At 40.1% G+C, this 23,803-nt stretch overlaps 1 protein-coding gene across 6 annotated transcripts in view; it reads left to right on the forward strand.

Annotated features, from left to right (window-relative positions):
* Positions 1-23,803, forward strand: part of palld (palladin, cytoskeletal associated protein) — a 74,126-nt gene that overhangs the window by 27,853 nt on the left and 22,470 nt on the right. For 3 of the 6 annotated variants that reach the window (XM_028028808.1, XM_028028811.1, XM_028028812.1), the window contains 9 exons: positions 2,434-2,636; positions 3,542-3,608; positions 4,101-4,218; positions 4,313-4,375; positions 8,631-8,772; positions 8,876-8,899; positions 9,303-9,422; positions 10,838-11,330; positions 13,610-13,645. In XM_028028808.1, coding sequence (XP_027884609.1) covers positions 2,434-2,636; positions 3,542-3,608; positions 4,101-4,218; positions 4,313-4,375; positions 8,631-8,772; positions 8,876-8,899; positions 9,303-9,422; positions 10,838-11,330; positions 13,610-13,645 — 1,266 coding nt within the window. Of the gene's footprint in view, positions 1-2,433; positions 2,637-3,541; positions 3,609-4,100; positions 4,219-4,312; positions 4,376-8,630; positions 8,773-8,875; positions 8,900-9,302; positions 9,423-10,837; positions 11,331-13,609; positions 13,646-23,265; positions 23,403-23,803 lie in introns of those variants that run through there. The other 3 variants (XM_028028807.1, XM_028028810.1, XM_028028813.1) reach the window with 2 other exon arrangements.

The raw sequence follows: 23,803 nt of genomic DNA on the forward strand, positions 1-23,803 counted from the left end.
AACACAGTAATCATGAATTATTAAACAAGCAATAATTTTGTCAAATTCCACAATCAATATCATCAATGCACATGAAAATATTGATCAATATTCCATTTGTTATGCTTCAAAAGCAACTCTAAAAAGGTGGGTTTTTATTCTGGATTTAAAGGAACTCAGTGTTTCAGCTGTTTTGCAGTTTTCTGGTGCATAGAAGCTGAATGCTGCTTCTCCATGTTTGACTCTGGGGATGCAGAGCAGAACCAGAAGATCTAAGGAGACTGGAAGGTCGACACCATAACAACAGATCTTTTATGTATTTTGGTGCCAAGCTGTTTAATAATTTATAAACTAACAACAATATTTAAAAGTCTATTATCTGGGTTACAGGGAGCCAGAGTAAGGACTTAAGAACTGGGTGATGTGCTCTATCTTCCTGGTTTTAGTGAGAACACAAACAGCAGCGTTTGGATCAGTTGCAGCTGGAGGATTGATTTTTAAAAAAATTTTTTTTTTGACCAGCATAGATGAGTTACTGTAGCTCTTGTTAGAAATCCTTGAAATGTTCTTCAGCTGATAGTAGGTCGACTTTGTAAATGTCTCTATGTGGATCTGAAAGTTCAGGTTTGAGTTGATCGCTGCACCCAGATCTTGCATATAGTCAAAGCAAAGACCAGAATCCAATCGACAATCTGCAGTAAGATTTGAAAAAATCTGTTTAAAGATGCTCTTCATCTAGTCTGACTGAATTTTGTAAAAAAAAAAAAAGAGCCGGCAGAAATTTCTTTTGCAAATGAGCTATACTACAGAGCAGGGGGAGTTTTTTGGATAAAATTTGGATATTTATTTGTAAAAATATAAAAAATTTGCATTTATACACTACTTTGAGTACTGTATAGAATAATAAGAAGAAGAAGATTTTGCTAGTGATGTGAAAACGCTCAGTATCTGTGTATACTTTGCACTCCTGTCACTTTGTCTGCAGTATCTCACCAATCATCATTTTTTATGTCTGACTGTTCCTTACTCATGCTCTTTCATTCACTTTTCCATATCACAGTTTCCGCCCACGTCAATCAGCTCAGTCGTAAATTCACCAACTATGAACTATTGTCTGGATGCGCGAACTGATTGATTGCTGTCTGGAAGACAAGTCAGCGGGCCGTCCAACTGACACATCGGGTTGTGAAAAGTGAAATTACGGCCATGCGGCGGGTTGTTGGAAATTATGCAGCTCTCTGAGACAGCAGGAATGCCTTCAGGTCATGGCTCTGGGTTTGTGAAACAGCTGTTCTTCTGGCGTTTTGGGAATTCCTGTGCCTCCCTCTGACGATTCGCAGGCCAAGAGGTGAAAGAGAATTTATATCGCTTATCATTTAGCGGCGTGCTGACGCTCTTAGTGGTGTGTCAGCGGAGAGTCGACGCTTTGAATGTTTGGAAAACACTTTTAAATAGATTAAGACGTTGCTATGGATCAAAGTCTCAGAATGTGGTCTCGGAGAACTAATGTATACAAGGAAATAGTTGAGTGGATCATCACGGTTTGATCTTGGGCTTGATGTGGTGGCACTGACTTTGAGCCCTGCTTTAATCCTGACCCTGTGAAGAGAGATGAAACAGACAAAGCTGGTGGAGTTGGAGGCTCTCTCTTATCCACCTCAAGTCCAAGATGAAGCGAAGGCTGCTCCTCTGCTCCCCAGGGAGAGCTGTTCAGGGCTCAGCGCTTTGATTGGAAAGAGGGCAGAGGGTGTTCCTGCTTTCCGTAACAGAGCGGCTTGTCAGTGCCTCGGGGTGGCTGATGTTTTGGAAGATATGGAAACTCATACATGCCCAGCAGGTGTGTGGAGGGGTGTGTGTGTGTGTGTGTGGGAGCAGGAGGGTGGGGGGTTATTCACGTGAAGTTGATTAGGAGACATCCATCACATTTGGAGTAGAAAAGTAGAAACCAGTTTGGCTGAATTATTTAAAGCTGCAGTATATAACTTTTTATTTACAAATATATATGTTTTACATATTTATTGAAACTGTCGCTATGCTGTGACAGTTTGATATGAGACAAATAATATGTGAGACATTTAGGAGCTCAGTCACAAGGCTGATAGTGTGAAGACCCGCCTCCTGGCTCCGATTGGCTCTGCTTTTTTTCAATAGTATCTCAAGAAGGAGGTACAGGAGCTCAATGTTTTATTTTTTCACAGTTTATCTGTCTCTTTTTATACTGTCACGACAGTATAATAAATTATTTTACATATTTGATTAGCAAATATGTAAAGAAACATATTTCTTTATAAAAGCTACATGCTGCAGCTTTAAGAAACAATTAGCACTTTTGAAAAGATTTAAGCTGAAAGCAGAAAATCCTTACCACCACTGCAGCTTTGCTTTTGTAATAAATGAAATAAGTATATCAAAATGTTGCTGGTTGATGTAATCCAGGTGTTCCCCTCCCTGCAGGTGGTTCTGTGAAGGCCGCGAGCTGCAGAACTCCCCTGACATTCAGATCTGGAGGGAAGGAGACCTTCACACGCTGGTGATCGCCGAAGCCTTCGAGGACGACACGGGACGTTACACCTGCGTGGCGTCCAACAGCCTGGGAGCAGATAATACCTCCGCCGAGGTTTACATCGAAGGTCAGGCATTCAAGCTGCTGCTCTCATGTAAATATTCACAGCTGCTGGGGGAAGTTTTCACAAATGGACCTGACATAATTATTATTGAACTGCTCTGTAACATAATCCTAAATGTCGCTTGTTTGCCTATAATGAGCAGGAGTTTTTTCTTTGTTTTGGTTTTTTAACCTCTCTTCCTTTTCAATTTTTGTGCACCAGAATGAATACACTAAAGTACGTGTGTCAAACTCAAGGCCCCTGGGCCAAATCTGTCCCGTCATACCTTTTTATGTGGCCCTCTAGGTTCTACATTTAACACTAAGTGTGCTTAAATATCATGTTATCAATCAAATCAATGCAGTTTTTATCTGTTTTCTGTCAGATCATATCAATCAGTCCCTCCAGTTTCTTGAGAATCATTGTGGAAATTCATGCAAAATCAACAAATCCCCGTACTTTGTTGCGCTAATACATAATTGGTCCAAAACTTTCTTACTTGTACTAAACAGCTGCCTTAGCCTTAATATCATCTATACGGCGGGTTGTAAAAAGTCGCTTTTACCGTCATAAATATGTGCAAATATTTCCAAATTAGTACCACAAACGCTCTGATTTCAATTGTTAAAAAAAATCACAAAAAGAATCCTGGAGGGACTCAAAATATGTTCAATAATATTATTTAATTTCAAGAATTCATTGATATTTTAACAGGTTGTCAACAAGGTTTTATCACTATCTGGATTTGGCCCAAAACGAAAATGAGTTTGACGCTGCCTCACTAAAGAAAGAATATTAAATAAGACCGGTTTGACAAATTATACATGGAATATGCAGCAAATTGTTTGTGTCCTTGTGGCCTTCAATAACAGCAAAGAAGATCTTCTGCAAGTTATTTAAAGGTTCTCTATAAAGTTACAAAACTGGCCTCTGCTTTTGTTTTCATCCACTCACAGGGGCTTCATCATCAGACTCAGAGGGAGAAGGAACGGCGTCAAAGTCAAGATCAGGAGCCATGCCTCAGTACGTGTGTTTCTGCACCGCCTCTTGTGACCTCACGACCCTGCGGTGAACGCCGAACCCCAGGAAGGGTCAACTGAGCCCTGCAGCAGCCAGTAGTCTACTGTCTGCTTCTCTTTATCCAGGCCTTTAAAGAGCCTTAAGCCTGACCCAGAACGTGGGACGCATTCCTCTAATAAAAGGTCCAAGGGGGTTAATATGAAAAAGAAGCACCGTGTCATTCCATGCCTCTACTTACCTCCAGACTTTAACCTCTCATCTGCACTTCACTGCCTACATGTATGTTTCTTCCATTTCTTGAAGCTCAAGCTGCTTCATACGACCCTTTTTTAGAAACCAAAATAAAGCATCTTGATAAGAATGTATTCTTTCCAGTCCGGCAGAGCAGAATCACTTTACTCCAAATGTTTTTGATTATTCCCCTGCCTTTCAAGGATTCTTGGCTAAATTTTGTTTACATTTCCTTCAAGTGTTCCCTCCTTCTCCATCTTACAGGGCGCAGAGAAAGACTACTTCGATGTCCTTAACAATACGCTCATCATCACCCAAAACCCCAGAGGTGCTTCCTCATCGCTCAGCTCTGGTCCAGTCCATGTCTCAGCCCCCACAGCGGGTAGGATCCCAAACCAGCCGCGATCGTAAACCTTCAAAAATATTTTAAAAAATGTCTTCCTCTCTCTCATGTGTGTGTGTGTGTTGTCTTCTAGATGCAGAGCCCTGTGTCTGCACTGCATGGTGGTGAGTCGTCAGGCCCTCCACTGTTCACAAAGGTACGCTTGAATAAATGTAAAGTGCTCCAAACCCAAACTTCACTGTGTTTTATAAGGATTTTGTGCGATAAATAGGCCAACACAAAGTAATTGCTTATAAAGTGGAAAAAACAGGAAACATGTTTTTTAAAAAAAAATAAAAACCTGAAAAGTGTGGCATGCATTTGTATTCCCTTAATCAATAAGATTCCTCTTAAGATTTATTTATGACATTATTCTCTCATCAAAAACAAACCTGGAGTGTTGCCTTAAATCTTTCATGCATGTTTGAGAAATCCTTTAATCCTCATGGTAACCATTCAGCTGTGCAAAACGCTCCAGCTCCTTCAGACTAGCCAGCAGCAAATGGCAAACACCTGTTGGAACTGCACACCTGCAGAACTCATTATATGAGCTACTTCTCAGTGCAATGTTGGTAATAACAATGGTAAAGTTTAATAGGGAAGCCATATTGTGATGAACATCCTGAAGGCGGAGTTTTAGAAAGAGCAGGAGTTTTTAAAGAGACAGAGGCCCAATTTGAAATCGTTAAGTTACAAATTGAAATTTCTTTTGAGTCATATTTGATTTGTATAGCATTGTTACAAAACTGAAGGTAACTTAGTTATGGCATTATATGGGTGGAAAATACATAATATTGCCCCTTTAAATTAAACTGTGTGACTACAGTATAACCTGAACCATGAAAGGACTCCTCCATGCTTGTACATGGCACCTCATCCAGGCAATCATCCACAGATGCATCCATAAATGTCCTCAGACATCCCATAATAACTGCTGTGGCTTCCACCAGTGGGGGTCCAATAAAACAGAGACTTTTCTGGTTCAGACTCTCCAGCTCTCCGCCGACTCTTCCTCCTCCTCCCCCAGGCTGCGGGTCTTATGATAGCCGAACTGAGACGGGCTGAGGCAAAGCTTCAAACAGTCCTGCCAAGCCCACACGGGTCAGGCCCCCTTCACTTTCATTCAGCCTGTCAGGCCCTAAATCATTTCCCACTTCATTAGTAAAGGACATTTGTTTTTCCTTCACCCCCACATTGAACTCCTTTCAAACCGCTGCCAGACTTTAATCACGACATTCCCCCGTTGGTCAGCACCCGTCCCCACTGACCCATGAGGCATATTTCTCCTGTGAACCTTCTTTTAAACGTGTCCGTGCTGAAAGCGCAGAATGAGAAATTCCCAGGTCCATGCGAGCCCACCGAGGCTGAGGGTTCATTGTCACAGTTCGTGTATTCATCCGACTTTATAGATTGAGAGTACTTGTGCAGGAACACTTGATTTTTCCTTCATTTTCTCACAAACTATGCATTCTATGAGGATTTTCTGCAACAGACAGAGACAAGGTAATGCAACACACAAATGTGAAGTGGGTTGAAGATGATACATGTGAACCTAAAAATAATAATAAAAAAGAAAAGTGTGCCATGCATTTTTGGTTTTTTTTATGAAGACGAGGAACTGTCAGAATTTATTGACTAAAACAAAACTTAGAAGCTGCAGAAAATGAATACTAGATTGATGTTGTATGTTTTGTACAATGAACCAAAACATTTAGATTTATATTTATATGATTAAATGGCCCAGTCAAAGTCCTGACCATAATTTAATTGGGAAAAGTTGAAAACTGACATTTACAAATGCTCTCCATCTAATAAGTTCCAGTCTGTAGATGTGCAAATGTTTAATGTAAATGTACAACACAGTTTATATATATATATATATATATATATATATATATATATTTTTTTTTTTTTTTAGTAAAACGTGTATCATTTTCTCTGAACTTCAAAGCTATGCATTGGTCTCTGTTGGTCCATAAGATCTTAATAAAATATATAAAAAATACACGTGACGTGATAAAATGTTAAAACGTCCAAGGGGCCTGAATACGTTACAAAGCCCCTCAGGAACCAGCTTTACGATGTTGGAGTTTCCTGTTTTCAAACTTTTCCTATAGCCGATTTTTATGACCCTCTTTGTTGTGTGAAATGATCTCATTCGAATTTATTGACTGTTCTATTTGCTAGCTTCTGATTTTATTTTCCGTATAATCAGAAAAGCACTTCATAACATCTGTTTCTAAAAAAAATTGCTTTGAAAAAAATAATTAAAAAATCGGATCCCTATAAATCAAAGGAAATCACCACGACAATCATTATTTTTCAGTTTCCCTGGGCAGTTTATATTTCAACAAGACAGTGGCTTGAATCCTTAGAAAACGGCAATTGGCTAAATTGGACCTTGAATCAATTTGGCTTGATTAAAAAACATGTTGGAGAAGTTATTTAAAGCCTTACTTTGATGTGGAGACGATCATATCTCCAAAGTCTGAACTGAATCCAAGAGAATTTCCTGATTCTTTAAGAGCAGATGGTAATCTGAGCATGATGGGGACCTTGTAGCAGCTTTGGGAAAACGGCGAGACGTTCGTTGTTAGTGTCAGGACTCTGGGTTTTTGGGTTTGGTAGCATTATGTGTTAGTTAACTTTAGGTTAGCCCTTCATGGTCATTTCAGTTTTATTCTTTGAGGTTATTTAGTGTGATTACAATTGCCTTGTCTTCCTTATTTTCAGTTCTTCATTGGGTTTCTAGTTAGATTTATTCTTTAGGTTCTGTTATTCTTCTATGTCTGAGTATATGTTAAGCTTTCTTTAGTGATTATAGTTTATTTTTATTTAATCTTCCTAGTTATTCCTTATTTCAGCCTCCCTGTAGTGTTTCTAGTAATGTTTATTTCTGAGTTATTTTTCATCAGTTTACCTTTCTTTAGTAGTTCCAGTTAAGTTATTTCTTAAGTCCTTCTAGTTTTTCCCAGTAGTGTTTATAGCTTTTTTTATTTTGTCTCTTTAGGTTTAGTTTGCCTTTTGTCTGAATCTATGTCCGTCCTTCTTTAGCAATTCTAGTTAAGTTATTTCTTTGTTTAGTCATTCTAGTCACCCTAGCTCTACGTCCTCTAGTTCTTATTGTTAGATCAGCATTCTTTCTGTTTAGGTTTGTTTATGTTTTTCCCTCATGCCTTTTTGTCTTCTAGTTTATCAGATTTTCTTTAGTATTAGTATTCCTTTAGTTTTAGAAGTATTTTCAGCTCCCTGTTGTTTCCTCCCTGTTTTTCCCACTATATTTCCTTTGCGTACCAGTACCATCTTCTCCCCGCCCCTCAGCTTGCTCCTGTGCCAACTACTCACACCTGCAATCAGTTATCTCATTAGGTCCATTGTTCCATTTATTACCTGCCAGTATTTAAGCTCTCCTGCCCCAGTCCGTCTTCTTACCCTGCTTATCTCCATGCTCATCATCCCCCCTACAGTCCCCATGTTCCTTAGTATCTCTTCGTGTCTCAGTTTTGGATTTGCTTTGCTTTGGTTTGTTTTTGCGTTTCCCTTGGATGTTAATTTTTTGTAAGTTGGACTCTGATTTTGTTAATTAAATTTTCTAAACCGCACCACGTCTTTACGTGCTGCTTTTGGGTCCACCACACCACATCATGACAGGGGTTTCTTGCTTTAAACAAACAGTTGTCAGTGGCTATTAATGATTTCCTACACACTTTAAACTCGGACTATGTTCAGACTTTCCTCTGCACCTCTGCAAACAAGGACAGACTCCAAATTATACATCGTTGGCCTTGCGTGTCAAGCAAACATTTAGTTGAAAACTTTCAAAAGCTTTAAAAAGAAAGTTACTGAACCACGGAGCATCTGTGGAGAGTCTTAAAAAGACTTCCCTAATCTGCTTTTTCTTGACTGTTCACGTCTGAAAGAACGGGGAAACAAAAGCTTACAAAATTCACATCAAGCACACAGGTTCATTCCCCAAAGAGACGTACGGGTTTAATCAAGGCCTAACAAAAGCATCTGAATTTCTATATTTATGTAACGGATTAACAAAACCTTCCAAACACCTGCTTTTGCTTTGTCATTGTGGAAAATGTGTGGTGAGAATATTCCTTTTGGAACAAGCAAAGGGCATGATGAGAAAAATGTGGACGGTTCTCAAAAACTTCTAGATGGACTGTAATGTCCAACAGGAGGGGAGTTATATAATAGTGGGTGTTTTTTTTTTTTGGTTTTGAGTGGCCCCAATTTAAATTTTTTTATGAGTTTTATAGCCCTCATCCTCCCTCCTTGTCATGTTTCTCCTCTATAACAGACGTATCTTAATTAGAGATGTGCTCTTCATCCTTCACTCATCGGTGTCTTTCTCTTATTGCTTCTCCCTTTCCAATCTTCGACTGCGGCCTCCTCCCCTGCAGCTCCTGCAGGACGTCCAGGCCTCAGAGGGCCAGGTGGTGGTTCTGGAGTGCAGGGTCCGTGGAAGCCCTCCCCTCCAGGTCCAATGGTACCGGCAGGGGAACGAGATTCTGGACTCACCCGATTTCAGGATTCTACAAAAAAGTGAGACATTTCCAAGCTTGACGAAGCTCGGTAACTTTCAGACGTGTGCTGACTGATAGTTTGGTTTTTTTTTCTGCTCTCCTGCGCTGACTGAACACATCAGAGCCTCGGTCTGCAGCTGAGGCAGGTACGTTGCCTCAGGCGCTTGCAGCTACGTTCATGTTTAACACGTCCAGGTTAAATAAGCAATGGACTGGCAGCTTTGTCTGGGGATTTAATCTTGATTTCATCATGACGACATTGTATCGCTGCAGTCAAAAGGGAGTCCCATCTATTAATAACGTTAAATCACATATTTCCCACCTGTGTGACTCCATGTTTAACTCGGGCTGTGAGTCAGAGAGACATCCCCAAACATCTGTGTGTCTGTCTGCTAGCTTGTCTTCTACACTCTGTTCATCTGACTCATCAGTCTACCTCAGATAACCATCATCCTTGTCATTTCTGTGTGTCACTCGGCCGTCGTCTTGTCGTATTTCTCTGACCTCTTTACAAACAAATGTACTTATGGCGACGATGATTTATTTCAGAGGAGATCTGCACCTTGGTGATCGCCGAGGCTTTTCCAGAGGATGGAGGTCTGTTCTTCTGCAAGGCGTCTAACGCTTTTGGCTCCGTCAGCAGCACGGCCCAGCTGATCGTGAATCCAGGTGCGTCCAGCGCACAATCAAAGAGATGGTCAAACTTCACAGGGGCAAAACCGTACCATGAGATGTGGTGTCTGTTTAATTAAATTAATTTACAAGGTAAACTACAGAGAAATTGAACAGAGCAAAAAAAAAAAAAACTTTAATAATTGTACTTCTTTCCTTTTCCATTTTCTGGTTTAAGGTGCTGTAAAGTCATTAAAATAAAAAAAAAATGTCAAGCTTCCATAACAGATTTCAATAGATAATAGGTTAATTCTGGTGGGTTTTTTTTAAAAGAACAGCTTAACCAAGTAGGCTAGATCACTTGGTTAAGCTTCTAAGATAAACGTAAGGATAGGATATTGTTGTTTTTTTATCATTCATTTAAAGCATAGATGTTAGAAAAGTCTTAAAGCTACTGAAACAAACAGTAAAACACAAATGACACAGAGTTAATGTAATCCCACAGGCGATCTTCTGGCTAAGCTAAATGCTAGTGATAATTTAGCTAACACACATTCCATCTTTCTTCCGGGTCAAAAATAATTTAAAGAACATAAATGAATGATTTTTTTACACAAAGGTTATGCAAGCTCCAGTCCTTCATTGACTTGCAGCTTTTAAATATCTTTTCAACACACCTGAGTAACAGAATTATGTTATTGTCAGGAATCTGTAACAACACAACATCTCCTCAAAGAGAACAATACATTTATGATTTCTAGAGCTATATCGTTCAGCTTCCAGAATGTGTCCAACCCCAGAAAGAGCAGTACTTTAATATTACCACAAATATACTTTCTTTAGGTTGTCGGGCAAAAAAAAAAGAAAAAAAGATTAAGTTCAATGTTTTCAGAAATTATAAACGTTACTCACAAACTGTGTCCGGAGGTTCCTTCAATTTTTAAGTGAGAGAAGTAATTGTATTAAATTTCTTAATTGAAGGTTTTAACTGAAGATTGAACATCTAAAATAAAATTCTGATATTTGAGTCATTTTTAGGAAGTTTTGGCATGGCTATAATGCTAAAATCCAGCTAACTTCAGTAGTTGTTTCCTGAAGATCGAGCTGGTTGGGTTTACTCCTATTGTTAAGACGTATCTCAGTGACCATCTCCTCGGACTTAACTTAATTATGTTAAGTCTGTATAGAAAAAAGAGAGTTAAATTAGACACAACTATTTCTGTGTATATGATCACAAACAGAGCTGTTGGTAGAGTGCAGGATTCACCACACAGTGTAAAGGAAAGGCTGAATAAACAGGGATTGCATCAGCCTGACTGGACCCAGCTGTCGCTCCATATCAGACCAGCTGTGATTCACTGTGTTTGTGTTCAATTTCCACTCAGTAATGGTATGTGCAGGTCCAGAGAGAACTAAATATCAAAGTAAGAAAAAAACAAAACAAAACACTTTCCACTGTTTGCTTCCCCCAGCAGCTGAGGACTCATCAAGTAATGGCATGTCTGGCGATAGTTCAGGATTTGAGGATGCGGCCTCCTTCCCTCCTCCGCCTCCTCCACCTTCGCCACCACCCACCGAGATCAGCCTCCTGGAGTTGCCGCCTAAGGCGCTGCCTCAGCCCGGTTTAGACGCGTTCCGTGTCAAAGAGCTGGAGTTGTGGCCCAGTGCGTCTGTTCCCCCTCTGGTGCAAATTAGCTCAGAGGTAGAAGACGGGGACAAGGAGAGAGGGCAGGAACCTCTACAGAACGGCCAACACCCACCGTCACCTCCAAGCTTACCTAAAGACGCCCCACTCCCACCGCCACCTCCTCCTCTGCCACTGTCAGAACCGGCAGCAACAGTCATCCAGGCCACGCCCTCAAGTCAAACCCACATCGTACGAGATTCTCCTCCGAGCCAGGGCAAGCTGTCTCCATCCCCCGGGAAAGATGGTCTTCCGATCCCTACCAAGCCAAAACCAAAGCTGTGAGTACTTGTCATTCCTGGTATGGCTGCGTCCTAGAGGAAGGTTGGATAGCAGGGCTGAGAGGAGGACTGGGAGGACTGGGAGGACTGTCTGAGGGGGAAATGATGGTGTTGTCTCTCTGCTTTGTTAAAAGGGTCAACAAGGGGAAATCCCAGACCTTTTGGAGAAGAAAGCATTATCTTTATGTTGGTGTCAGTAGCTGCGTTTCCATTACAAATCTGCACAAAAGTTTGTCGATATTCTACTAATGGTGGAAAACCCCCCACAATTTCACAATTGCTGTGTTTCCATTAAATAAGAAAAGCAATTAAAATCACACGTGAATAAGTTTGTTCACGTGACAGGTCATTAAAAAACATGGCGCGCCGCCATCCTCCTCCCACTTCCTGTTGTCTTCTTTATCTTTTCTGCCGGTGGTAACGTCCGGCTGTTGATCACATGACCTGTGTGACGTGACAAAAGTGTTTCCATTGCAGTTTTGCAAAATGCACTAACTTCAATATGGCCAATAAACTACCTTATCGTAGCACAAGAACTTTTTATCTATTTTTTTTTTCCCAAAAAATGCCCTTGTTTCCATTAAGCGAATTTGTTTTTATAATTCCAATTTGTGCAAGTTTAGGGTCAGTGGAAACGCAGCTTGTGTCTGTAACAGATCTCTGTGCTTCTTCTGGATGGCTCCCATTGTATCCTTGTGACCTCGCTGTGCATGCACGTCCCAGGATTCGGCTATTGTGTTTTTTATTCCTGAGGTAGAGTGTCGCTGTCATTTTAGAAGAGCTGAGCAGTAAATGGTTTTCTTTCTGTAGTAATCAGGCCTTGTCTTAACCATCCTACCACACCTTTCCTTTTTTTTATTGTAATAATAAAGTGAAAAACTGAGGACAATAAGGAGCAAAGGAAAGACGTGAGGAAGAGAGGTCTGATGTGAAACCAAACTCCACATTCAGAATAAACCATTATGTGGTTAGCCTTTTAATCCCTCAGGCTTTCCGGATGCCTCGCTGATACATGCTTGAATATTTGCTGATGAGTTCTTTACTGGTTTGAAGTTATTCATTAAAGTAGCTAGTCTATGTTTGTTTTCCAGACATTATAGGATTTTTCTTTTGATTTGTTGGCAAGTGAGACACGGTTGGTTTTCTCTTTAGTACATTCTGTGATATTCTAACTAAGTGATAAATATTGTTCTGTTCCATACAAGATGGAAGATAAAACCTAACAACTTTAAACAAGTTTTCCTTCAAACAACTTTAAAGGAATAGTTCAGATGTTTTTAAAGTTGAGCTCTATGAAGTCGCCATCAATAATGATTCCCTCATAGATTTCGTAGATGCATGTAAAGGGAATCATTTTTTCAGCTTGTGTAATTTTTAATGTACAGAATGGATACTTGCAGCCTTAATTAACTCTTCCAGACAGTGATAGTCCTATCTAGGCCTGGGTAGAATATTCTTTTCTGAAAATGTTTAAAAAAATAATGTTTGAAAGAATGATTCCTTAGTAATAATGACGTATCACAAACAAACATGTCCTAAACTCCTCCACGCTTGAAGACATCATGACTGTGTACTCTGAGTCAGTGCAGAGACGCCATGACTAAATGATGGGGCAACTAAGAGAGAGAGGGAACCGACACCAAGTGAGAGCGAATTTATTAAGTCTGGATCAACTCTGTTGAAACTCTGTGACGTTATTTTGAGGGAGACATTAAATTGCTTGATCGCTTGATAATGAGTCCAATGAAATTTCTTGAGAATAATGATGACACCTGGAAAAGCATAGCAACACCTGTGACCTTGATACTCAGATGACAGCCTGTTGGGAAATACAAAGTAAATTCCCCTGTTTACTGAACTCATGTAGCACTGGTTAGCTGTTAGCATATTCCACCACCTGAAGGGTTTTATTCTAATTTCTACAAACTCACTGCAATTTAACATTTCTCCGGTACAATTAAGTAAACTGTTATTGCTAGTAATTTCACCAAAAAGCGCTTGGGAAAAAAAAAAATCTGAACTATCCCTTTAAATTTTGTCTACTACTTTTTTAAAGCTGTCGATGTTTCAGGAGGAACTTTAACCTTTTATGTTGCGTTTTAAGAAAAAAACCTACATTTTCTACCTAAATCATACATTTGAACCTCTGCCCAGCTGCTGCTGATGATCACCTTGCCATGATTCTCGGCTCTATTTGTCCCTGCATGCGCTCCAGATTGCTGCTTATGGGTGCATCCATGTACTGAAAACGTTGTGACTTGATAACTCTGTGCTTCCAGAGCTGACAATATTGAGGAGAAGACTGAAAACGCCAGGTAATTATTTTGTCGTGTCTGTGATGCTGTCAGCAGCATTTATCTGTGGTTATGGAGAATGCGTTTGTAAAAGCACAATGGAATTTCTTTAGAAGCAATCAAGTTTTGATAAACCTTTTATTTAGCTCCGATTTTTATAGATATGGAAATTTTTAGGAAGCTTTTGTGTGGATTCAGGAGGTTACATCTGAGAAAGTTAGACATTAAGAAAATGACCTCGTGCGTAAAGCTGCGTTTACAGTTTAATAATTCACCGGAGTTATATTACGACTGCATACTTTGGACAAGGCACAACATCTGACTTAGTTAGTTGCGTGACAAACCCTGCGCAACAAAAAGTCTTATCTGTTTATTTTTTCACAGATAATAAGGCCAGGATGTTCAGGTTTTCTTTTCTTCTTATTGGCTTAAATACTTGTGTTCTTTTTCCATAACAACACACTAAAACAATCGGCCTCCGACGTCGAAGAAATTTGCGTCGACCCCCATCTTCTGCCCCATTACATTGTTTCCTTGCTTAATGAAAACAGCAGCACCGCCATTAACCAAAGGTCATGTTTCCGCAGCACTGCGCTTATGAACACTGGCCGACTGTAACCAATCTGAAGCTTATCAGTTCAATCAGATCCTGCTTGTTGTGCGGCACGTCGTCTGCAGGCTTCTTCTCAGTCAGCTGCTGGGGAACACTCAATGTAAGCAGGATGTTTTTATCTGAGTTAGCTACACTCATCTTAAGGGCATATGTCCTTATTTTTACAATATATATTTTGTTTGTAAGAAGGTGGGAAAGGACACAAGTACAATACATCAGCTTGGCTTAGTGTTTGTGAAGATTGATGACCCTCCATGAAGAACACCATCCCTGGGTGGTGATGCGTAACACCACTGCTGTCCAATACAATAAGGTTTTAACAGTCTCCCACTTCGAGTTAATAAGGGCAAGAGTTATTTGTTTCAGAGAGGGAGAGGAAGTTAGGGGGGAAATGTGGTGTCTGACAGCAACACACAACCTAACAGACCGGCACTCTACGCCAGGATTTAAAAGCGCTCTGTGGCATCCCCGGTCTGCCTGTGTTTCATCACAGTGGCTTTTTGTTTGCTTGTTACAAGATTATGATTAGAGAGACAAAAATGTCAGCAATTTTCAGAAAGACCGTTGCACTAAAACAGCCTATAGACCAATTTCATAAATTAGACTATAATTGAAAACTTCATATATTTCAGTAATTTAGTTCACCAAGTAGAATACTTTAAATATATTAACTACACTGACTGTTTTTAAGAAAGTTTCTGTTAAATACGACAATTTTCTGCTTGTAGCTATATAAACAGGACATTCAATGTTAGAATATTGCATCAGACCAATTAAAAAGCTTAACAAAAAGCACGTGTAATCCACCCTTGAAGGTTGTTTGACTCTGACAAATGATCCTAATTGAAAAGCACACTCTGATGTAATGAATATAATTCTACACTTCTTTGTGTAAAAGCTAGCACCAGTGAATGAAGGGAGCCAATTCCTGCTTTTTTCACAAAATCACTTTGTATTGCACCTGTGTTGGTTTAACTGCATGATGGAGCTAATGGAGCCGTCAGTGAAATAGTCTGAGGACACAGTCAGGCCCACCACTCAGAGAAACTGTAAGGGAAGTTAAAACACTGATTTTAAATCTGTCGTTCATGTGGCTTACACACTGTGGGGGACAAACAAGCCACCGCTGCAGCCAGTTCTGGTGGGTAAACAGTAAGAGGAATGTTTGTAGAGACCAGATATCGATTTAATTTCTTGTTCTGTTTTGTAATATAAAAGTCCTGAGGGAGAGTATCCAGTAGACTTAAGCATACCATACCAGCAAGTCCAACTCTGAATAGCACAAAAAAAGAAAGAAAGTTCAGGAGAGGCCTACGCAAAACCTGGATATAAATCCAGCTGAGACACAGAGGTGTGGTTGAAACTAGAAAACCCTCCAGATTGGATGAAAGAAAATGTTACAACAAAATGTTGATTAAATTTCCCCAGTGATTTAAAAAAAAAAGAGACAGTTATTACTGTAGTTTGGAGGCTGGACTTAGAATTAGGTATCAGGGCAATTTGCTTTTTCACATGTAGCTGGGTTGGTTTGGATACTTTATTTCAGCATAATTTGTAAAATGCGTTTTGTTTTTATTGAAGTCACCATTCTCTGATATTAAAGTTGGTTTAATCTAAAACATATTAAAGTGAAAAAAGCACAAATAGAAGAAAACTGGGGGTGAAAATACTTTTTGATGGCGTTCATTTTAATCTAAAGTTGATTTTTTCTGGACTTTTTTAAATTGATGTATCTACACACCACTGGACAATATGGCTGGAAACATAATATGATACAAGAATTTCACATAAACCAACTAAAGGTGATTATTGATTAGTTTTTTGTTCTAAATATCTGAAATACTGCCAAACTGGTGATGTGATCTTTCCTGTTGCATCAACGGTTTTCTGTTGAAACTGCTGCTGCATCAGTTACTCGACAGGCTGTTGCTAAGTAACCAAAGAGTGAGTGAGTGAGTTAACGCCCCCAACCTTTGTTTAGCTGACCGTGAGAGTTCGAACAACTAAAGCCTTTCTTCTGCCTACATCTCCCAGAATGCTGTGTGGTTCTGGATTGGAGTTCAGTGAAATTATTGAATATTGTGCCAGACGTATTATTTATCACATATCTATCACAATATATATGTTGTTATTGATTTATTGTATGTAAAACTTTTACTTACGAACAACTCGACCCGTTGATTGACTTCATAATGGCTTCTCAGCTTGCAGTATTAACAGACAGAAAACCTACGATTTTTAAATTTTTGTTTGGCTCGAGTAATGTAGAGGGTTATGGAGCAAGCTTGAGAGGAAGGGACGTACTGCGGGAGACCTGGCCAATGAAAACAGACCTGCTGACTTTTTTTTTTGTGGGCTGGATAAGGGCAGATGCCAGACATCGGCGCAGGAATCGAGTGAAAGCTGAACTCAAACTTCCCAGGGAGAGACTCGGATTCTCTGCTTGGATCAGAGCTAAGGCACAAGTCTGGAGAGAAACCAATGACTTTACCACATGCTGGTAGAGACAGGAGTTTCTCATTGACTGCCTTCCCTCCCCACATCATTTCAGTGTTTCTAAGCATAGCCAACAATAATATTTTAAGGTGTGTTCTTTAGTCCGAAATAACACCTTGATTCACAAATTCACAGGCTGCTGATTGCAGGATAAAATGAACGAGCAACACTTTTCTATAGAGACAGTGTTTTCTTCTCAGAAACTGCTGCAGGGTTTAAGCACACAAAGGAAAAGAATGTTTTCTTAACCTAACCCTACTTCTGGGAGCTTGTGTGTTTTGTCATCGAACCAGAAGTTATCTTGTTGTTGGAGGCCAGTTTAATTGTGTGAGCTTGGCAGGAAAACAGGAGAGCATTGCTACTGAATGAAACGGCTTTCGAGCATTGTGAGGTGAGGAGACAGCACTCAGGAGATTTATGACCCTGTTAGATAAGCTGAGTTGTGTTTTCATGATGCAAGACATCAGCTCGCTTTTATTTTGTTCAGCGTTCACCTGAACACTCGCCTTACAGAACGTAAAGTCGCATTACGACAGGCAGGTAACACCTGGAGCTGGTCGTTCTGATTCACATGTGAGCACATGTTTGTGTTTCAGGATGAGGAATCGACACCGACCATGATTTACAGCTCCTGTTTGTAAGGTTTCACTGCAGTTTTTTTTTATATTAACATTCTGCTGTGATGGTGTTCTGCTGCCATTACAATACCAATATTGATCATTTGCAATAATCTTGGCTAGAGATATAGGATTATTTGATATTGTTTAGAACGTGAAGCAAAAGATGTTCCATTATTTCTTCTGTTAACTTTATTAGAAAAGAAAAATCTTGGTTTTAAAAACTTGATCAACTTTGAGGCTGTCCCACTTGTTGCTTCCATAAGATCCTAATAAAAGCAACAACTGGGATTTTCTACTATCTGAGCTTTCAAAATATTCTTGAGCTAAAGTCAAAAGCTGTTTCAAGGTAGGTAGGAAGGTGGCCTGGTTTTTAAAACATAAGTCTTAAACCTGGTGCTCTGATTTGTGTTCTTTCTTTACTCTGAGAACACTTTACAATTTTTATGGCCCAGTTTGTGTTGGCTTATCACATAAAATCCAAATGAAATAATTTTTTTTGTGTGGATTTAATGTGATAAATCAGTCACATCCAAATGGGGTAAAAATAAAAAACCTTGAAGATATTTGAACCCTGTGAATATTGCTGGTCTGCTAAATGATAGAACATTAGAACATGCAAAGACTTTACACTCTGAGTTAAAAAAAAAAGCATTTGGCAAATTAGGAGGCACACAACTGGAGCAAAACGATAAAGGTGGAGCCAGCAAAACGCTGCCTGAGCATTATATTATAGGTTGGTACAGTCTAACGTCTGGGTGGGCGTCTCTGTGAGCACAAGAGGCAGAGGCAACAATTATCCATTCCTCTGCTTAATCTCTCTTTCATCAGAGCAGGAATCAACACTGACAGTTGAAATTATTCTCTTGCACGGATTTCGCTCCACAAAGTGCTTTTTGTGTACGCGCTGAAGTCTCACTAGCGGCGTAACTGTGGGTTTGTTTTTGACGCAGCACCGCAGTGTGTTCTCTTTTAGCGTGCATGATGAAAAACAGGCACTCTTTAGCACTTAGCAGAACCTCAATTTAGCTTTTTTTCCCTTTGCTACACTTATCCTGGTGTTCCGGCAATCATTCAGGTTTTTTTTTTCTTGCTCTTTGGCTGCATGGATACTGAGGTAATGACTGATTGTAATCTGCAGAACTTGGGTGGCTTACATGAAACCAGACATGGGGGGGGGAGAGGTTAACTCAAACAGGCGAATGTATACAGTTTGCAGCCCCTGAACCTGATTTACAAATGGTTTAGAGATGATATTTAAAGAGCAGCCTTGGAGAGAAAAGCACAGATGTGTTTGTGTGAATGGAGCGCAGGCATCGCCAGAGCCACTTTATTTTTCTTTCCTTGGTATTTACATCTTGTGTGCCACTGTAAACTTCCCAATCACATTTCAAGAAAACACTGCAACCTCAGCAAATCACCTATAGACCCACTTTAAGAGAGCTCAAGGAAGAAACTAAAGAGTTATACAAAGAGGCATTTTGTTTTTGCAAATGAAAGATTTTCTGTTCAGAAAATGTAATGGATGTTGCATGGAGTAGTCCAAACTTAAGATGGCCAAAGTATCGATTCATTACAAAGTACATGTGGATCTAAAAAAATTATTATTTTGCTTGAGAAAGATGAAGCAGCCAGACCATGAAGTAAATAATGGAGCAGGAAACTTTTTTGTGTTGTTCCTAGATGTTTTTGTTGTGAAACATGATGGTGGCAGCATCATAATACAATTCAAACGTATCATCTCTGACCACGCTGATATGAACTTTACAAAAACATTATTTCAGTCCAGTCATACGTAAGTCCCAATCGATCCTCTAATGTCTGTCTGCACTACTGGACTGGAAGAAGCTGAACGATTAGAACCCAGAGAGAACATTTTTGAGCTCAAGTTAAAGACTCATTTGGTCACAACACAGCAAATGAAGACGAGGTCAATGCATAAACACAGTGTTGATGAAGGCCAAGAATGTCCTAATCAAATTTAACATGGCCCCTGCCGCCTGCTGCTTGACCTCGTACCTTTCAATCCAGGTCAGCTGACATAACGGCCATACCTCTGAGATGAAATGATTTCTGCAGTAGTTTCCAGACCTCTTCAGCTCCACAGAGGCTGCTGTCTGGGGAATAGCAAACGCACCGTTTTCACACACAAACACACGCACTGTGGAGTTTCAGCAGAAGATTAGCTGGTCTCCGTTTTCCTCCTACGTTTTTTTTTTTTCTTTAAAGAAGCGGAGGGCATTCACTCAATCTGGTGAATATTTTTTGTCTTGTTTTTTTTTCTGAGCAAAATGCTTTGGTTGCCAGCATCTGTCGCATATCTGCGCTGTGACTCAGAGCTTCCCCTCAGCAGTTTGTTTGTGTTTACGAGGTGCAAACTCTAATGAAGTATTAACAGTCACTTTCCTCTCGAGGTGTTGCTTGCGGTTTTGTAGAAAGCAGGAAACATGCGTGTTACGGAATCACATACAGCCGAGACGGCAGGCTTCTCACCAATGGGTTGTCGCCACCGTACGTCTAATTAGAAGCCTCTGAACACCTTACAAGGCCACATGCTTGGGTTTGATTAGCGGTGTTTGGGAAAAGGCAGACAGGAAGCTGGCTCTCGTTTCGTTGGGAGTGAGGTCCGTAAAATCGAATAAAAAGTGAAAAGAAGTCGCAGGAAGCTCGAGGGAAGAAGGGATGAAGATAATTTCACATGGACCTCTGCAGCTGGGGAAGGGGGCCAGTCTATAAAAGGACTTGGGAGACACGGGATTGGCTGAGATGGCAGATCAACAAACCGCTGGATTGGTCGGGGAGGCAAGAATGACCCGAGTGGAATGAAGAAACTCTCCAAATAAGGAAGAGATCTGTGGGAGCTGACCTTCAGAGAGACGAGCCGGAGGAGAGGGAGTGATGAAAGGACGAGCGCTGGGATGTGAGGGGAGCGAGAGACGAGGCAGTGTGTGTGTTTGGGGAGTTGACAGCATGGAAACTCAACTACCTCCGAGTCCCCTCCCCAATATAAAGCGCTGCTGTATGTAAAACGCACAGATAAACACCCACCAACATACAGCACCTTGAATTTGAATTTATTTCATAAGAGACTGAGCTTATTAAAGAGAAAGTATTATGTAACACCAACGTTTTTGATATTTACATCATGTTATAATGTTATCTGGAGTTTTGCTTTTGATTCTTTCATGAACGTTTGAGAAATCCTTTAATCTCCCTTGGCAACCATTCAGCTGTGCTAAACGCCTTGGTGGACCTAGCTCCGCCTTCGAGATGGAGTTCGTCCTCAAAGCTACAGTTTCCGTCTCACAGAGCAGTCCTCCACCACAACTCCTCCACTCAGCTCCTTCAGACTAGCCATCTGGGTTTATACTGAATGAAGAGGCTAACGGCTAGCCTGATATCGGTCAATTAGCAGCAATTAGCAAACATCTGTTGGAACTGAGCGTCTGCTGAGCTGATAATACGAGCTGCTTCTCAGTGAAACGCTGGTAGAAATGTGGTTAAAGGGCTAACAGAGGAGCCATGTTGTAATGACTTCCTGAAGGAGGAGTTTCAGATCGAGCAGGAGTTTTTAAAGAGACAGAGGCCCAATTTGAACATCCAATTTCTTTTAAGTCATATTTGAAGAATGCAGCATTCTTATAACAACTGAAGGTGACATAGTTACTTGATTGTGCTGCAAAATGACTATATGAGCTGCAAAATGACTCTTATTGTGACATAAGAATGTCACGATAAAAGTTGCAAAAGATTTCAGACTGTGCTTGAGTTTCATCTTGTAGCAGGACAGAAGCTTTAAACGTACAGCCAGCGCAACAACGAAGCGGTTTAGATGACATAATATAAACATACATGAAATTATGTTTCTGTGCCTGGATATTGAAACCAAAATTCACAAATACTCTTCATCCAATCTGATTGAGTCAAAGATATTTTGCATAAAGCTATGGGCTAAAATGACTGCAGCAAAAAGCGGTTCCATTAAATACTATGGAATCCCATTTCTGCTATGAAACGAAGCCCAACAGGAAATCATATTTTCCAGTTCTAAAGTCATATTTACTAGAATAAATGCCATAATTAGAAGAATAAAGTCATAATTTTTGCTTTTAATGACATAATTTTTATATAAAATGTCATCATTTCAACTTTCAGTTATAATTATGAGGTATAAAGTCATAATTTTGAGTTTCAGTCATTAATGAGATTCAAAGTCATGAAACATGACCTCATAATTATGACATTGAAAGTCAAAATTATGACTGATTCTCAAAATTTATTTTATTCTTGTAATTATGACTTAAAGTCAAAATAATGAGTTTGTATCCCCATAATTATGACTTTCAAAGTTGAAAATATGACTTTTTTCTTTCTTTCATGGCGGAAATGAGATTCCATAAAATACTGACTCTGGGGTTGAATACAAATGCATGATGCACTTTTTATATTTATTTGTAACATGTAGAAAACATGTTACACCACATGCTTTAAGGTCCAGACTCACAAAAACCCAATAACATATTGAAACTTGTGGCTGTAACATTAATAAAAAGCCAGAGTCTGCAGGGTGTGAATACTTCTGGACTATATAAAGACAGACAGAGGGCGACATTTTTTCCTTCTGAGATCAATGAGCCTGTGATCAGGCCGTAGCTCCAAGTGGTAAATGTGGCTTATCTCCCAATGGACACTCTCAGTTGGTTGACCACATAACTCCCACTTGTGGATCTCAATTAGAGGGCTCTGTAATGGGAACACACTCCAGTCTCATCACACGGCTGTCACCGAGAACAAACACAGACGGGACTCGCTGTGATTCGCCCCACAGAGTCCGTGAATCAGCTCGCGAGGTATGACTCGCTTCATAGTCGAACGAGACTTCCCCGAGTGGCTGTCTGACCTCCAGCCGGTAACTGGACTGGGCACATACAACACCCCACTGGAGCGCATCCCAGCTCTCCGACCTTCCACTGGTTCTGCCGTGACTCATCAGCCAGCCTGGAACGCGCTGGCTCTAAAAATAGAGCCATAACACACCAGAATAGAAATGAGAAATTTGTAATAACAGGAGCTTTGCTTCATGGCTCAACAATGAGGAAGAAAATCCTTCTCTTGAGAAATACTTGTGGAAATAGTTGTGTGAATATAAAGCAGAACTATACGGTCAGGATGGGAGTGCTCACACACGCCACACAGAGAGTCGGGCTCTTATATTATTCCCACACCCTAAAACAACACACACTGCATAAAGCTATTGTGCTCTATTCGCTGGACATGTAGTTAACGTCTTCATACACACCTCCAACATATGAGGGGTGATAATAACAGAGCGCTAGTTCTACGCGCCATCAAACCAAAACTTGCCAATGATTAAAGGGTTAGTCCAAAATCCTGGAAGTGAGATTTTCTTGAAGCAGCGAACATCATAACTACCGTAGACGACTTTCAATCTCCAGGATCAAGTCATCTGGGTTTATACTGAATGAAGAGGCTAACGACTAGCCTGATATCAGTCAAAACTCTACAGTCTCAAAAAAAAAGGTCCTGTATATGAACATTAGTTTATAAACCTTTTTAAAAGCATCACTGAATCAGATGCTATATAAAGGATAAAGAATATTTAGAAAGAAAACAAACTTTGGTTTAGCCTGGTTTTCCAAAGTGGCAGGGATGTGACATCATATAGTAGCTCAAAAAATGTAGAAATGTAAAAGTAAGCACATTTGTTTGCTATACATCTTATTACACTGCAAAATTCAAGTGTATGAAGTTTTCTTGTGTTTCTCTCATCTTACAGTTTTGTTTTGTAATTTCTGTCAAGAATTTTGACTTTTTGTAAGCGGCTGCTTTCTGGCTCACACTGTGGAGGGGAGGAGCCCACAGAGCCACTGACTCATGCAGAGAGAAAGAAAGAGAGAGAGGGAGAGAAAGGCAGGGAGGCGGCCTGTGTCACTGTCTGGCTGCCCACAGCTATAAAAGCCGCTCTGTACCTGGCAGAGCAACACTGAGACACTGCAGCGGTTCATTCACACCGAAGATCACCACACTAAAGGTAGACTTTTGTTTTTTTGTTTTTTTTGTTATTCTCTTGTGTCAACTGGGAGTTTATTCTGACAACATTACGCAGACTCTTGGGTTGGAATGGGAGAAAGGCAGGGAAATGTGGTTTTCTGTAACTTTTTAAGAGTTTTACATCAAGTAGAGAAAAGTTTTCAAAAATGTTAACTCCTTTTATTTCTCGTTTTTACTATTCATAGCCTTCATTTTCTTAGGAATCCAAGTTACCAAATGATGATGTAGATTATATACATTTCAACTTTCCTCAGCTTGTGCTGAAATCCTGCACGTTCAGAGTGGCTCTGGTTTTGTTGGAACCACACAGAGGCTTGAGTTTGATACCCGTTCATTTAGGTGAGGCTCATAAAGAGGGAGCCATTCAGGCTGAAGAAACGA

The sequence above is a fragment of the Xiphophorus couchianus genome, chromosome 9 (assembly GCF_001444195.1).
Source record: "Xiphophorus couchianus chromosome 9, X_couchianus-1.0, whole genome shotgun sequence".
NCBI lineage: Eukaryota > Metazoa > Chordata > Actinopteri > Cyprinodontiformes > Poeciliidae > Xiphophorus > Xiphophorus couchianus.